Below are 17181 nucleotides of genomic sequence, written 5' to 3' on the forward strand. Positions count from 1 at the left end.
TGAAAACAGGAAAATGGTTGAAAACTCCAGCCTGTTTTGAAGCTGCAGTTAGAACAGCTTCAAGCATCTTTCCATCCCTTCGCAACAACACTTCTTTGTATCCATTTATCTTCCCAATAAGATTGTTTCAGATTGCTTTTAAAGAGAGCTTATAGATTTAGTTCTGTTCAAGCCCAAATGAAAATATCATATTAAAAAAATTCATTTTTTTTCCTTTTTACGATTCTTTAAAACATAACCTAGAGAAAAAGGCTACTCTGATGGTAGTAAGGCCTTCTTTCTTACCAGTGAGTCAGCACAGAATTTGCCTTATAGAGTTGTTGATATTGTTTCAGTTGGAGCTACTATGTTCTGAGCTGCAAAAGAGAAGGGAGTGTTCCCAATAACCTGCTGTGATACATGTACAAAACAATTTGCTGATTAAATTGCTTACCTCTATTCCAATTTGGACTTGTTCTATAAAAGTGATTGATGGTGTTCAGTATCCATAGATAAAACTTAACTCATTCATTTATGGACCCAACAATTTTTTTAATGGTGTGAATGGGAGCTAAATGACTCTGGGAGGCAAATCATTAACTCTACAATCCTAGGTATTTCCATCCAGCAGAAGAGGCTGATATAGTACCACTACCTTGTTCCTCTACATTATGCCACTTAATTCAGCTCTGCGGGATTCTATATGCTTTTAAATATCTACAAGAAGCTGCTAGCTCACGTGGAGTTTTAGGGAGTGGTCTGATTATTATTATTTGTGTGGTATCTGACTCACTTTTTTTTTGTCAATTGATGCCAAGGAGTTTTTAAAGTTAACTTTCCACATGGCTTGGCTACCATGAAAAGACTTTTTCCTCTTAGTTTAATACAATTAGTTCTTCAAAATTCAGAATGAGCTTACATTCAGAATTCTATAATGTTTATGTGTCCCATAAGGAGCTGATTTTTCCTGGATGTAGTGAAAATCTCTTTCCCCAATAGATTTCTTGCTGGATCATTAAAAAAGAAAGCTATGGTGAATTAAACTGAGAGTAAAAGGACATTTCATAGAACGTTCTGTTCTATGAAATGTCCTTTTACTCTCAGTTTAATTCATAATATTTGTTTATATTTTAATATCAGTATTATAATTAAATGAACATGCTTTAAGCCAACCAACCAACCATTGGGCAATCAATGTTATGAAAGAGGAAGCTTGGTGGAAAGACCAAGTTTCTTCATTCGTGTGCCTGGTGTTCCAATCAAGCTGTGTTACTGTTTGCCTGAAGTCAAATTAAAAAAAAACAACTGTTTATTTAGAGAGGATTTGTAAATCTGATAACATTCCAAGAGCAATAGATACATCAATATTCATGCTTTTTCATTGTACCATCCATCATTTTCTCACATTGCTCCAAAAACAAAATATAAGTTTCCAACAGGCAGAAGAGTTCTTCAACCCAATACTTTATAATTTTCTCAACTTTAGTCATGGAGATTGTTTTTTGTTCTTTGCAGGTGGAGCCATCAGAGAGTGGAAGCAACACTGATGGTCACATGGAGCTGGTGGAAACAAAAGATGGTAACAGGGCTTTGTATTCAGAAACTTAGCCCGATTTTCACACCTGTGCCTAATATAAGCCCTACCCCAAAAATAAGCCATAGTTAAGCCCCGGCCACCATGGTTGTACGAGGTGGGGCGAGGCGCATGTGTAAAAATCAAGCTAGGGTGGGGGTGAGGGGGTGGAACTGCCCCACGTACCCTGCATCCGCTTACTTTAGGACCACTACAGCCAGCCTCCCATGCCCCAAACCTGTGTCATCGCTGCCCAACTTCTGCCGCCGCTTGTGTCAGGATGCCCTGTGGCTCATTGCACCGGTGCTGCTGCTTGCAGCAAGACACTGTGTGGTACGTTGCACCAGTGCTGCTGCTTGCACACACGCAATGGTTCAACACATCATGCAGCCTCCTGCTGTGAGCTATGGCACTGGTGCCATGAGCCACGCAGTGTCTGGTCGTAAGTGGCTGCAGAAAAAGTTGGACAGGGGCACAATAGATGTCAGGACATGGGAGGCCTTGCTTCAGTGGTCCTAACGTAAGCAGGTAAGACATCCCCGAAAATAAGACTTGGTGCTTATCCCCCCCCCCAAAAAAAATCAGGTCTTATTTTCAGGGAAACGCAGTAGTACCTTCCATAGAAGTTGTGAATTGTAATTCCATGACAACTGCAGGGCTCTGGACAGGAGGAATTTGAATTAGAAGGCGGAAGAGAGAAATTAAAGCAGCTGTATATTGAATTTGCAGATTACTTGGTTGAATTGGATAGAAGAGCTTCTCTGCCAATTTAATTTGTTATCCACACTAATTGACCTATGTAGCTTCTACCAGAGATAATGAAATAGAGTACCTTGTAGAACATAAAACATATATGAAACTTCCATATACCTGTTTGTCAGTCCAATCTACTACTGTTTTGTCTGGCATTGGTTGTCCAGGGTTTTGAGCAGAAAGAAATCCTTTAAATCTCCTCTCTGAATTGTTAATTAAAAACCAAGAATCAAATGTGGGACTTTCTGTATAAAATGCTTATGCTCTCCTGCTGAGCTATGATCCCTTTCCAAAGGAGGGAATTTGAAAAAAGAAGGCATTAGATCGTGATTTCTTCCCTCAATACAGAGCGAAAATGCTGCTACTCAGAATAATGTCATAAAGAGGAGGCATTTTGCCTGAAACTAAATTTCATTTGACTTGTTGGAATTTGAAAGGAAGCATATTTTAGACTTGATTACTAGCTGGGTAATTTTTTTCTGGAACTGAAGCATTGGAAACAATATCAGTAGGCCAGAAACTGGTAGCAGCTTTGTTAAATTGTTGGTCAACTGCAGTAAACCTAACCAGTGAGCTTACATGCCAAGAATATATACTGCAGTTATGAGCTTGCTTATATAAAGTATTGTGTGTATTTATCCCAAGAATTAAAGTTTCACCAAAATGGCAATAAAGGATTTAGTGTAAATAGAAACAGAAAAGGACAACCATAATACGACCCGGTAAGCACCCTCTATTTGCAACAGACCTCATCCGAGTTTTCAGTCATCCCTTGCAGATTATTGTGAAAACCTGATGAGCTTTGCAAATACTTGAAAAAGAATGCTTGCAAATGCTTTCCTCAGTTCTGCAGAAAAAAGGATGGTTCAAATGAAAAGAGCTCAGATTTTAATCACAAGAGTCTTTCTCACCTCCCTCCAACCACAACCATGCTTTAGCATTTTTTTTTCCTGCCATGTACTCATTAAGTGGCTTTTGTCTCAACCCCAGGCCATATCTGAGGCATTTGAAAATGGTCTCCCTCCCAACATAATCTTTGCTGTGGACATAAACTGGCACACTTTACTGATCATTTAGCTGATGATGTGGTTTGGAGCCAAGATCTGCTCCGTTTGCTGCTTTAGGCTCCTGCAGGCAAATCCCTTTCTTCTAGTTATTGTGAGTTGCTATCCACAGCCATTTTGGAATAGGTGGCAGAGGCCTGCCTTCTGCAGAGTCATCTTCCTTTGGAAAATTTGACTGGAGTTTCTGAAGAGCTGATCCTAAAAACACGCTCCTAGCACGCTTCTAAACCTGATTTTTAAACAAGATTGTAATTATTTTGAAAGAGTAAACGGGAGCCAAACAATTGGGTGTATCCTGCCAGTAGGTGCTCTGAAGGTGTTCCGCTGTTACAGTAGATAAGGATTTTATATAGCTGTGGTGTTGTTTTTTTTTACTGTTTATTATCATCATTATTTTTGAGGAACAATAGAACTTCCTCCTGACTAATGAATGCACCAGGGACCAGAGTTATATTCCTTCATCTGTAACTCCACAGTTACCTATGCTAGGGGAAATCTCATTGTTTACTTCATTCTAACTTTGGTGACACTAAATGCTACGGTAACTGTTTGGTGATAGTTAAATACTATGGGTAAACAAAATAACAAAATTCAAGACGGCTACTTTGGCACTTAGGTTCTGCATGATCAACAGAACTACTGATGATCTACCCCAGCTACTTCCTGGTTTTACTAATTCTGAGGTTGGAACTGGACTTCTGGTCATTCACTGCATGTACTACCGTTCTCTTGCAGTTCTAGTTATGGGATTAAGTTCTCCCACTTCATTCCACATGTCCCTGTGCTTTTTAACTTTGATTTGCTATTGTTGTTTTTTAAAATAAGGATTAATGCTGTTTCAAAAGAGCATTATTTCTGTGCACAAAATAGCCTGCTGAACAGCAATCAAATATTTCAACCCTGTGTTCCTCTGTGTTATTATCTTTCAATCTTTTACAACCCAGATATACCCATACACAGAAATAGCTAGAGAATAGCTAACAGGCAGAAAAGGTTGTGGGGAGCAAACTGTCTCTGGACGGAGCCCCTGCCACTAGTTGCTAATCCTACTTTTCTAAATTTGTCCCATCCTGTCCTATGGGGATCAGGACGGGTAAGAGAGGGTTAAATACTTGGTGTGTGGGAAATGAATTTGCAGGACCCATTATTTCTGTTCCCTACTTTGGCCACAATAAGTAAGGATCTCATCAATGAATGGCCTCATTATTGTAGCACAGGGGTGTCAAACCGGACTGGATACAGCTCACATAGGCCATGCCCACGCCCGCTCTGCGAGAGTAAAACCAATCCTAATACTTCACTACACAGCCCGTGATGCGATTGGGTTCAACACCCCTGTTGTAGCAGAATAAAGATCAGCAACAGGGGCAGCACAGTTTATGCTAGAATATGTTTCTGCCAGCTCAAGGGCTGCTGGGTGATGCTTCATACAACTTTGAGGGAGAGCCTATGCAGGCGGGTGGGCCTATTTTAGCCACATCAAAATCCAGTTTTATTGAAATAGTGCTTCAGAAATTGCTTAAAAGATACAAATACTTCAATCCCAGCAGAAAATTATAAGCATGTATCAACAGTCACATCAGCATATTTTTAGTAGGTTAAAAAGGACAACCTACACATTTGGTGTACAGTGCTGTTGCTTACGTTCTATCCAACCTACCTTACAATGGCTCCAGTGACAGCAGGAAATAAATGGTATGAAAAACAAGCTTTGTTTTGTTCCAAGCTGACTTAAAATAGGAGGCATTTTTTCCAACAACACAAGTGCACTTTTCATATCTCCCTTTTGGAATACTTGCCTCTACAAGTACATATTTCATAATTATCAGGGTATATCACTCAATTGAGAATACCTAAGTATCTTCAGGCACATAAGTAGGTTATCATTTCTGTAACCCTTTGCATCCCTTCCAGAATTTCCAAGAAGGAATCAATGTCTGGTTCATTATGGCCCCTGTAAAAAACAAGCTTCACGTTCAGAAAATAACAAAAAACCTTGCTTTTTAAAAAAAAATTCTTGGATTATCTAAAACTGGTTTGGTTATGCAAGTATTCTTCATACAGTTGTGAAGATGGGTCATATATGAAATTGCAACCCATTTTATAATAATCATTTTCTTCAGCAACAGAATTTAATATGTAGCTTTTTTATTTCTTGTTTAGCTAAGAAGAAATGCACACCTGGGTTAAAATTTAGCAACCTGATGAATCTTGGGAGAAAGAAGTCTACTTCCATGGACAGTCCAGAAAGATCTTTGGATACCAGCAGTAAGTAACTTTTAAGAAATGCACATACTTTTCTGTGTTTATTTGAATTGCTGCCACCTGCAAGGAAGACAATCCTAGAAAATGATGAAGAAGAAAACTATAGTATAGCCATTGTGACTGGAAAATAATAGAAAGCATGCTTCCAATGCTCTTTTAAGTCTTGTAAAAATCCATAGAAGGTATAGCAATACGTTTGGGAGAATTCTGAGAGTCATTCTAAGATTCTTCTTGTTGTTTTTGCTCAAAATGTAATCCAATTTTGACCATTGAGCCATAACTTATTTATATAGCATAGATTGTATTAGGTTAGGGGTTGGAAGGTGGATGGTGATGGCTGTGTTTTTATCAATTAATTAGTTACAATATGTGCTTTTTAATAACAGAATTTGGATCTCAGTTTGTAAGGTGGCATGACTAACATGTTCATTGTGTTGTAGGCTTGGAAGCAATGTTAGAGTTTTCTTAGCTTAGCACTCTGCCCAGAGCAATAAAATAGAATAGAATTTTTTAGAATAGAATTTTTATTGGCCAAGTGTGATTGGACACACAAGGAATTTGTCTTGGTGCATACGCTCTCAGTGTACATAAAAGAAAAGATACGTTCATCAAGGTACAACATTTACAACACAATTGATGGTCAATATATCAATATAAATCATAAGGATTGCCAGCAACAAAGTTACAGTCATACATTATGTATGTTAGCATGTTCTTATCCACTGACAAGAGATCATCTCTAGAGGGGATTGAAAAAGTATTCTAGGCTCCATTAAAAAAGAAAATATTATGAAAATGACATTTCTTTCTTCACAGCATATTTAAATGTACTGGTGAACAGCCAATGGAAATCCTACTGGTGCCATGTGAAGGATGGCCAGCTCCACTTCTACCAGGACAAAAACAGAAACAAAGCAGCTCAACCAGCTTTGAACTTGATGGGATGTGAAATCATCCCAGACCCAAGCCCCGACCACGTCTATTCATTTCGTATCCTGCACAAGGGTGAAGAATTGGCCATGTTAGAGGTATGGATGTCATTCTCTCCAGAAGCTGGTAAACATAGTTTAGTAGCCATTCATGGCAACCTATCATAATGCTGTGTTGGAACCCATTTAAAGCTTCCTTTCTTTGCATAGCTTACATTACCTATCCACAGCTTACTTCATTGAGTAGCATAGAAACATAATACAGAAAGCACGAGAGAAAGAGAGAGCGCAAAATGAACTTTTAATTTGTTTTTCTTACATTTCAGCCAAATTAATCCAGAAGGTAACTTATAGTGAGAAAATAATACCTGTAATTTTAGGTGAAGCACTATAATTAAAGTAGCAACCATAGCGTAATTTTAAATAGTAGGAAAATAACACTAGCAATAAGTCCTCAATATTTGAGTTCCCAGAAAGAGATGCAGGGCACAGCAGTATAGAACCATTTTTCTCTTTAAGGACTATTCCTTTGGAAAAAATCTTTGGGTTATGATGCTGGTATAACAACAGGGTCAAAACTTACAGCAAGCAGGACTCTTTGTGTCCTTTTTTCTTATTCTCCCCTTTCTTTCTTGTTTTCTGGGTTCATTGGCCTTCTAGATGACCCTAGTTTTAAAGTCTATAGAAATCTTAAGCTTTTTTTCATTGATTGGCCATATATATTTCCTCTCTATATTTGGCAATGCCTAAAATAATACTTCTTGTTAGATCTGTGAGGGGAAAAAATCTGTTGAGCACTAAATCAGCAGTTTTATAGTTCAATAAGTCAACTATGCATTCAAAAATAAATAAATATGAATCTGCTTCAAATGATTCCTTGCCCAGAACCTTTTGTTCTACCTCCCACTATTCACTTTTTAGTAGTTGTTTTTTTAAAAAAAAATTTAAAAGTTCAGGCTGAGGGCCCAACTTCTTTTCTCCATGTTGACTGTTTCCACCCTAGCTCCACTTCCAAAGGGCATATTCTCTCTCTTACTCATGCCTACAAACACACATAGGAAACAAAGTACTTAAATTTATAACATAGGAATGATATTGTGAGATCAAGAATGCTGGAGGGAAGGGTAAAAAAGGAACAAGAAAGTAAAACAACAGTGGGAGTATCTAAAATTAGGCCAAGGTTCGCAGGCTGTGCACAGATTGCAAGATATATAACGTGTAGTTAGCTGGTGCAGCTTTACCTTATGTACATAGTTTACATTAAAACAATTTGAATACCGTCAGCAATATTCATTTCCCCCTTTCTAGAGTTCTGCTCCAAGTATTATAGTATCTACATTATATATGGGGATATACAGTATAAATCCAAATTTCATCTTCTAATTTTAATCTTGTAACTTCCTCTTTTTTTTTTTTTGAATACACCAGGATTAAAATGCAATCTTAATCTCCTATAATCTCCTTTGAGTTATATTTAATTTCTCCTGGAGGAAAAGTTGACTTGAAAAACAAGTTGCTTACTCTATTACTTTCTCTCAGAGTTGTTGTTTTTTTCTTTGTTTATTACTAATCTTAGATTCTCTGACATCAGCAACATTTAAGTAGGAGGAGGAAAATGTGACAAATTTCCTACATTTTGTAGTGGGAGGAATGTTTTCAGCCAAGGGTAGGATTGCCAGAGCCTCTGTGTATTGTTTTGTTTTTAGCAGTCAAATTGCTGAGTGTGATGGAGCCAGAATAAGGACAACTTCAACCGTTTTTTCAAACTACTTTCATTCACAAAGTTAAGGTACCATATGGACACAGCAGTTTAGTTCAAGGCAACTAGAAATTATAAAATTGTTTCTCCTAGATTTTTCATGGTGCTTATTGAATATTTTCCATAGGCATCCATACGCTCACACAAAACCCTGTTACTTATGGGTAACATCAGAATACAAATACAAAAAGCTGGTGTCTGTATCATGTTGCATGTCACTGCATTTTTTTTCTTGATTGTAGAGGTAGCCTGTGACGTTTTCTTTCATGTTTCACCACCAAATTTCAGTATTTATTTTAGCACCCGTCTGGTACAGAAATGTTTAGAAAATCAAATTGGTGCCATCTTCTGGGGAAAAAGAGAAAGATCTTTAGATGAAATGCTTTTTTTGAAATTCTGGCATATTTTTTGCCTGGGCAGCTAAACTCTCACTTATTATTCAGGACTATGGACTATAGATTATGGACGGATGGGCAGTATTTTTTCCTTGACTTATTAAGATCTGTTACGAGGATTTTATTTATGGTCTAATAGCCATAAATGCTATCTGTCTATTTTGTTATACCATCTTTTCATCATATTTTAGCCCCCATTTGACTTACCATCTGACAAATGGGTTTCCATTGGACGAACCATCATTTAATACACCTTGCCTATCTGAGGACATGACCGTCTTTCGCCGATTCTTATTCCTTTATGCGATACTCTGTACATGAACTCTTGCGCCTGCGAGGTGCCCCCGCCTCACAGGAGTGGCCCGCTTCATTAACTAAGGCTGGCCTCAGTCTTGGGACCCACAGAAGTGGCATGCGTTGAGAAAGAGTGGTGAGAACTCTCCTCAAGAAGCCATCCCTGGATCCAGCTGTTTTAGGTAACTATCATCCGGTCTCCAACCTTCGCTTTGTGGCGAAGGTTGTAGAGAGTGTGCTGGCATGCCAATTACCCCGGTACCTGGATGAAACTGTCTATCTAGACCCGTTCCAGTCCGGCTTTCAGCCCGGGTACAGCACAGAGACAGCTTTGGTCGTGTTGGTTGATGATCTCTGGAGGGCCAGGGATAGGGGTTATTCCTCTGCCTCGATCCTATTAGATTTCTCAGCGGCTTTTGATACCATCGACCATGGTATCCTGCTGCACCGGTTGGAGGGATTGGGAGTGGGAGGCACCGTTTATTGGTGGTTCTCCTCCTATCTCTCTGACCGGCTGCAGATGGTGTTGATGGGAGGGCAGAGGTCGACCCCGAGACACCTCACTTGTGGGGTGCCGCAGGGGTCAATTCTCTCACCCCTCCTGTTCAACATCTATATGAAGCCGCTGGGTGAGATCATCAGTGGTTTCGGTGTGAGGTATCAACTGTACGCTGATGATACTCAGCTGTACTTTTCCACACCGGGCCATCCCAACAAAGCTGTCGAAGTGCTGTCCCGGTGTCTGGAGGCTGTACGGGTCTGGATGGGGAGAAACAGGCTCAAGCTCAATCCCTCCAAGACAGAGTGGCTGTGGATGCCGGCACCCCGGTACAGTCAGCTGCAGCTGAGGCTGACTGTTGGGGGCGAGTCATTGGCCCCAATGGAAAGGGTGCGCAACTTGGGTGTTCTCCTGGATGGACGGCTGTCTTTTGAAGACCATTTGACAGCCGTCTCCAGGAGAGCTTTTTACAAGGTTCGCCTGGTTCGCCAGTTGCGCCCCTTCCTAGACTGGGATGCCCTATGCACAGTCACTCATGCTCTCGTGACATCTCGCCTGGATTACTGCAATGCTCTCTACATGGGCTTCCCTTGAGGAGCACCCGGAGGCTTCAGTTAGTCCAGAATGCGGCTGCGCAGGTGATAGAGGGAGCCCCAACACCTACCTGTGGCCTTCCGGCTAACCATCTTTAAAGCGCTCCATGGCTTAGGGCCGGGTTACTTATGGGACCGTCTGCTGCCACCGACTGCCTCCCACCGACCTGTGCGCTCTCACAGAGAGGGACTCCTTGGGGTGCCGTCCGCCAGGCAGTGCCGACTGGCGACACCCAGGGGAAGGGCCTTCTCTGTGGGGGCTCCCACCCTCTGGAACGAACTTCCCCCGGGACTCTGTCAACTTCCCGACCTTTGAACCTTTCGCCGCGAGCTTAAGACACATCTATTTATTTGCGCAGGACTGGGCTAGGATGTTAATTTTAATTCAGTTTTTAATGGGGTTTTAGTATTTTAATTATAATTTTAAATTCGGCCTTATTCAATAAGTTTTTTAATTAGTGTTTTATCTTGTATTTATATTTGTGTTTTTGTGTTTTTAATAGGCTGTAAACCGCCCTGAGTCCCTCGGGAGATAGGGCGGTATAAAAATGTGATTAAATAAAAATAAAATAAATAAAGGACAAATCCTACCTTGAATATAGAATTTTCACAAATATTTAAATAATTAAATATTTATATGGGTCTGTGAATCATTGAATTTCAAGCATGAATGATTTCCTTTCCATGGGATTTGGGCAGAACATAATTTCTGAACATTTTTCTCCCACCCAAACCCTGTTCTCTGTTAAGTAAGGACTATTTGAACAATAAGCAAATGTGTGTCTATTCAGCCAAATAGTTCGAGTCTTCAGAAAATATTATTGAAACATTGCTGAGTGGAAAAAATTTGTCTTTTCTTCTGCTTACTACCAACTTTTCTTTAGATCCAAGCCACTGGATTTGTAGAGACCACTGATTAGAGATTCACTAAACCACATTAGAAGAGGTTTGAACCATAGCTATAACAGTTGGTTCTATTTTCATCTATTTAATAGACAAAGTCTTCTGAAGAAATGGGCCACTGGCTTGGTGTCCTTTTGTCCGAATCTGGCTCTAAAACGGATCCCGAGGACCTTACTTATGATTACGTTGATGCTGACAGAATTTCCTGCATTGTCTCTGCAGCAAAAAATTCATTATTGTAAGTTACTATGCTAACATTCAGAATCTGTTTCCTTTTGGTGGTTTACTAGTATATTTATTGACTCTGCTAAATAGGAGTTTGGGTTTTTGGTGGGTGAGTGGGAAACAATCAGTGCAAATTTCAGTAGGATTTTTACTACTTGAAGGAAGAAACAGCTGGAAAAGAATAAACACTATTATGTAAATATATCCAATATATTACACATTCAGATGAAATTGCTATACTAAAGAAAAAGAAAGAAAAATATCTGAATAATTACTTTTAATATTATGTCCCAAAAAGGCAACCTTTGAATGAAGATTCCACCCTAAAAAGAGCAATTGAACAGGGAGAAAATCCTATTTTCCTAGTTTTAAGGAAAATATGTGGGGAAAACAAATGAATGAAAATACAAATTGTTGTATTTATTTAACATACAATTGTGTTTATCTCATTTATTTATTTGATTTCTATTATCACCCCTTTCTTTAACTTTCCAACCTAAAGCCTACCAAATATTTTGAGATTGAAACATTTGGAATCAAAATTAAAATTCTTGGAAAACTATAGTGGACCCCTTGTTGCATGATTACACAGATGTGTGAGACACTTGGCCTCTTGGTGATAGGAACCAGTGTTATGGTCTTCATTGTACACTGCTTCATTGGTCTTTTATGTGGTAACTGCTTCATTGACTCTTATATGGTAACTGCTTCATTGGACAGCAAAGTCAGGTAACAGTAATAAACTTGGAAGAGACCTTGAAGGTCATCTAGTCCACCCCCCCCTGCTCATGCAGGAGATCTATACTAGGGATTTGAACCGCGGAACTGCAGACCTTTCTGATCGACCAACTCAGAACCTTAGCCACTGAGCCAGGCGCCTTCTTCATCATCCCCTTCTCCCAGTGCTTGTCAGCATGCCATCACAGTGTCTCTTCATTCTCAAGGGACCACGGCAGATATTTTGTGGGTAGGGCAGCTACACGCTCAGTATTCACCTCTGTCGGGTGGCAGCGAGATTGATGGTCTTAAAAGGGGAACAGAAACACGGGAAGCTGGGATTTTCTGCTCTGTTTTGGGTGCTTGTACTATTGGCATTCCCATCTTTACTGCTGGAGTCCGAAAGTCTTGTGTGTCTGGTAGAAGATAGAAGTCAGGAGCAGTGACCACATCCAAAAATAGACAGTAACTATCAGGATTTAAGAGCTATCACTGCTCGTGGTGCTCTGAAACTCTATGATAGCATGTTTGCTTTCATATTTTTCAGTTTAATGCAAAGAAAGCACTCTGAACCCAACACTTACATTGACAACCTGCCAAAGAAAATGGGGAACCAAGAAGAACTGTATGATGATGTGGACATTCCAGAGTCTACCATGGTGAGATTTTTGCAGAACTGGCTAGCTTGTTTACCATTCTAAAGCAGCAATCATTGAATTTTGGAGAGGGGGGATTGCAAAGTGATTTTTTTGTCAGTAATATTTAAAGAAAATTGTGCTGGATTGCTATTATAAATTCATGAATGAATGTAAATCCACATTACTAAACAAGGTGTAACAGTGTTGAATTCACATTGTCAAATAGACATTTCTTATTCTAAGCAGAATATTCTTCCTTAAGTGAAATTATTATTCAGAACATGCTATCTTTTACAGGATGCTGTGTCTCCAAATGAAAGTAAATGTGAAGGGGAACAAGACAGAGTCTATCTAGACCTCACTCCAATGAAATCCTTGCTGCATGGAGCTGGTTCAAAGCAGGGTCAGTCTACACCTTCGGTGTCTCCACCTTTACAAAGATCTATGAGCAAGAGCTCGGTGGACTTTGAGAAAGACTCAGCCATGGTGCAGAAAGAACCAGAACTAAACAGAAGTGCAATGGAAATTCCAGAGCAGGTACTATAGAGCAATAAAGTTTTATGTATTCTTACAATACCTTTTCGAAACTGACATGTTCCACACATGCTGGGTCTGCAGTTCCTTATATTTTTAGATAGCATGGGCATGTGGAATGATAGAAATTGAAATACAAAGATAGCAGGTAATGGGAAATGCATCTGCTTAAAGCTTTGGATAGCCATTGTCAGTGATAGAACAATCTAATCTCATGTGAAGGAAACAAATAATATTCTATCCTTTTCTGGAGGTTCTGAAATGGATTTGTGACAAAACAGATGAAATGAAACAGTCTGATTATCCTGAAGGGAAAGAGAGAGAGAGCAAAAACCAAACTACTGTCCTTTTCCTTAGTTTGAAAGGAGATACTTACAGTAAAGGGTGTTGTACACATTACAAGGAGCTAGTATCAGTAGAAGGCGGGCTTGGAGCCTTATAGTAACATGAAATTTGAGGCACTGAGTCAAGTCATAGTAAGGTCAGCCCATAGTATTATCAGAAGTAAAGCTAGTACAAGCTTCTGTATGTAAAGCTTATACAAGTAGTTTCAGGTTATGATGGTAACTGGGACCATAATTTCTGTTGCTAAGCTATTTAGTCATAAAGCACATTGTCACTTGACTTAGCAATGGAAAACCCATCAGCCCGCATCTGTCACTAACTGAATCCCACTGGTTGTTAGATGAGATCTAAGACGTTCTGCCTAACCCCAAGCCTGGGCAAGGTCAGGTGCCTCCTCTTGAACATTTCTGAGACAAACTCACAAGAAGACTGTACTTGCCATTCTCCAAATCGTGAGTGCTCCTCTCATGATGCTTCAGAAAGCTAATTTGACCTTTCTAAAGCATCATGAGAGGGGTGTACATGATTAGGAGAATGGGATGTGCAGTCTTGGGGAGAAGGCCTTGTTCAAACAGCAACTGCCTTTCATAGGAACAAGCTGGGTGCTCCTCAATAGCAGAAGGAAGAAGACAGCCACTGTCAATTGGGCAGGTGGGGCTCTGTGTTGGGCTTGAGGCACCATCAGCAGCACAAGCAGCACCAGAGCTGAAGTTTGGAGCAGTGACATCCAGCTGCGACTGCTGAAGGCCCCAGGCCTCTATTTTAGTCCCAGTGCCACTGGCTCCACCATTGCCTCCCAGGAGTGTGGCTATGCAGGGTTGCCAAAAGTGCAGAGATTGAAGGCAGATGGGAATTGAACTGTCCCTGCAGTTGTAAATGCAGGTGGGCTGCCAAGTGCCTGAATTTTGATCATGTGACTATGCGGGTACTACAACTGCCCTAACTTTAAGGCGTGGATGTAAATAACTTTCAATGCCACTCAATGTTAACCTCAAACATTAACCAAGCACTACCGATAGTACTATTTACATCCTGTGTAGCAATTCTGGTTGTCATTAACCCATAACCTTGCTAGGTTCAAAAGCTTTTTTGTTGTTGTTACAAATCCAAGGCTTTCAAAGCATTTTTACAGACCCACCTATGTACTTTTGCTGCATCTATAGAATCTCCAAATGGTTTTGTACCTTGTTTAAAGAAAGATAGTCTTATTCCTAGAATTAGCTATGTTCTTAACTCATTTTAACAAATTTTCTGAACTGAGAGTTACACTTCGCTGCAGGTCACTCCAAAAAATAGGAGATGCAGCTTGGACAAAATTAGACTTTTTTACAGCTCCTTTAAATTAAACATAGTTCAGATGACAAACTTTCTAGTCATGTATTTAAACATTTTCTTCTTTCATATTAAATATTACAGTTCATAAGCATTTTGTAGGCAATAGTTTCCTTGGGAATTCAGATGCTACCCTTCTGTTCTCAATGGTGGCCTGGACATTTTATTTATTTTTTAGATTTTTAAAAATCTTTTATTATTTTTTATAAATAACTCAAGGTGGCAAACATACCTAGTACTACTTTCCCCTCCTTGTTTCCTTACAGTAAGGGAAAGTGAGGTGGGTTGGGTTGAGAGAGAGTGACTGCCTTACCCAGCTGGCTTTAATGCTTAGGGCAGGATTAGAACTCAGTCTCCTGGTTTCTGATGCCTTAACCACTAGACCAATCTGGCTCTTCTCATCTTATTTCTCGAACAGAGGCCTACAGACATAGATGAGCTGCCACCTCCGTGGACAGGTACAGTAAAAATCCAGACACAACAGCAGCAAATTATATTTCCTCAGAGTGACCCTACTGTGGTTATGGCTGCACCAAAGGAAAAAACAGAAAAGCCCAAAGTGATGAATCCAGGTAGGTATGGTGGCAGCAGTTGTATCTCTTTAGTTTGAGTTTTTATTTGCAGTTGGATCATCTCTATTTATGGCCACACTTTGTTAAGTCATGAACTTGCTGTAGATCTATTGGCTAATTGTTAGCGAGGATTTAGTGAACAGCAGGCTAATTTGGGACATCTTTTATTATTTCCCTGATACCTTCTTAATTTACTGGCTTTCTCCCTCCTGCATGACAACAGGCTAGGACAGAGTTCTTCTACCTAATGGTTACAGAAGGCTTTTGTAGTCAGGTCAGATTTTTTTTGGATCTGAGCTCTTTAAATAGCTCAGTAGATAAATGTAGATCTGCTGTCACTCTTTTTTTCAATTGTATTCAACCATTGCATTAGTGTTTGTAGTTTCTGTCACTGGGAAAGATTCCTGAACTAAGAGAATGTAACTAAATTCACAGCCCCTGTAGAAACAAAACTAGGCAAGAACAGAACGGAGGCTGAAGCGAAGCGATATTCAGAGGAGAGAGACCGTTTGGAGAAAGACAAAGAAGAAATCCGCTCTCAGCTGGCAAAGCTTCGAAAAGAGAAAAGGGAGCTGAAAGAGATGATGGTGAACTGCTCAGGTAAACTTCCATTGCTTGTCTTATTTTCATTCCCTGGTGCTTGGCGTAAAACAGAAAATCATTTTAAGCATTAAGTGATGTGATCGTGTTTTATGAGACTGCTGGATGATGGCTGAGTTATCAGCAGGTTCTTGCCCTGTTTGATGTTACTTCTTCATAAGAAAAGTTTCATATAATCTTCTGGAGAATAACAGATACACTATTTTGATTCATTTGATAAGTAGCTCTTCTTTTCTCCACAATTGGTCCTAACATTTCCCTCTTGGAAGTACGTAATGTTCTAAAGAGTGCCCATGAGAAGTGATTGATGGAATAAGCTGAAGTCAATATGAAAACTGGAAGAAAGCATTTAGAATACTTTATATCTATTTTGCTGATCTGCACTCCCAGTTTGACTTTCTAGAATTTGTTCGCTTAAAAGCTGTAAATGGTTTGAGATTTGGATGCTTTAAAGATCATCCCTGCCATATATTCTTACCATGTAGATAGGCTTTGCTTAGAGTTCCTATTGCCTTAAAATTAAAATGTTAATTTTATTGTTTTTCTCTGTCCTATAACAAAAAAATTGAACGGAAGGAAAGGATAAGACACCAGAAAAGAAGTCCATGGAGGCATAGATAGATGAGATAGATCATAGAGAGATATAGATAGATAGATAGATAGATAGATAGATAGATAGATAAATAGATAGATAGATAGATAGATGATAGATAGATAGAAGAGAGAGATAATTTATTGCATTTTCTATATCCCTATTCTTCCCTTGGCAGATAAGAATAAGTTGTCTACAATGGAACAGAAACTAAAAGAGATAGAAGAAGAGTGTAAGAAGAAAGAAGATCAGCGTGTTGACTTGGAGCTAAGACTTGTTGAAGCAAAAGAGAATCTCAGGAAAGCAGAGTCTGGTCCAGTTACACTTGGCACCACAGTGGATACCACACACATGGAAAATGCAAGTCCTAAAGTATGTAGCCTGTTACTTTGAGAAGCAGTAGGATGCTTGTCAGCAACTTTTTCATATACAGTATGTGTGAGGCAAGAATTCTATGATTGAATCTTTTCTCATACTTTAAAAAACTTAATAGTTAATAGTGTAGGCCTTCAATTTACAAGAAGAGTTCTTGCTTCACTGATATTGTAAGCCCTACAGTACCCATATGGCACATTAGTACTTTGGCCAAAATTGGAAATAATTCTAGCTTCATTCTTGCT

General features: G+C 39.4%; 2 protein-coding genes across 4 annotated transcripts in view; one reads left to right on the top strand and one right to left on the bottom strand.

The window, feature by feature from the left end:
* Positions 1–17181, top strand: part of AFAP1L2 (actin filament associated protein 1 like 2) — a 93125-nt gene that overhangs the window by 71055 nt on the left and 4889 nt on the right. For 2 of the 3 annotated variants that reach the window (XM_058188603.1, XM_058188601.1), the window contains 9 exons: positions 1495–1558; positions 5533–5637; positions 6451–6662; positions 11099–11244; positions 12496–12607; positions 12884–13123; positions 15216–15369; positions 15805–15969; positions 16740–16933. In XM_058188603.1, the coding sequence (XP_058044586.1) occupies positions 1495–1558; positions 5533–5637; positions 6451–6662; positions 11099–11244; positions 12496–12607; positions 12884–13123; positions 15216–15369; positions 15805–15969; positions 16740–16933 (1392 nt within the window). The remainder of the gene's footprint in view (positions 1–1494; positions 1559–5532; positions 5638–6450; positions 6663–11098; positions 11245–12495; positions 12608–12883; positions 13124–15215; positions 15370–15804; positions 15970–16739; positions 16934–17181) is intronic. The other variant, XM_058188602.1, reaches the window with a different exon arrangement.
* VWA2 (von Willebrand factor A domain containing 2) overlaps positions 6729–17181 on the bottom strand; it is a 79052-nt gene continuing 68599 nt past the window's right edge. The window contains exon 14 of the mRNA XM_058188608.1: positions 6729–8670. Coding sequence (XP_058044591.1) covers positions 8645–8670 — 26 coding nt within the window. The 3' untranslated portion in view covers positions 6729–8644. The remainder of the gene's footprint in view (positions 8671–17181) is intronic.

Source organism: Ahaetulla prasina, chromosome 6, assembly GCF_028640845.1.
Source record: "Ahaetulla prasina isolate Xishuangbanna chromosome 6, ASM2864084v1, whole genome shotgun sequence".
NCBI classification, from domain to species: Eukaryota; Metazoa; Chordata; class Lepidosauria; order Squamata; family Colubridae; genus Ahaetulla; species Ahaetulla prasina.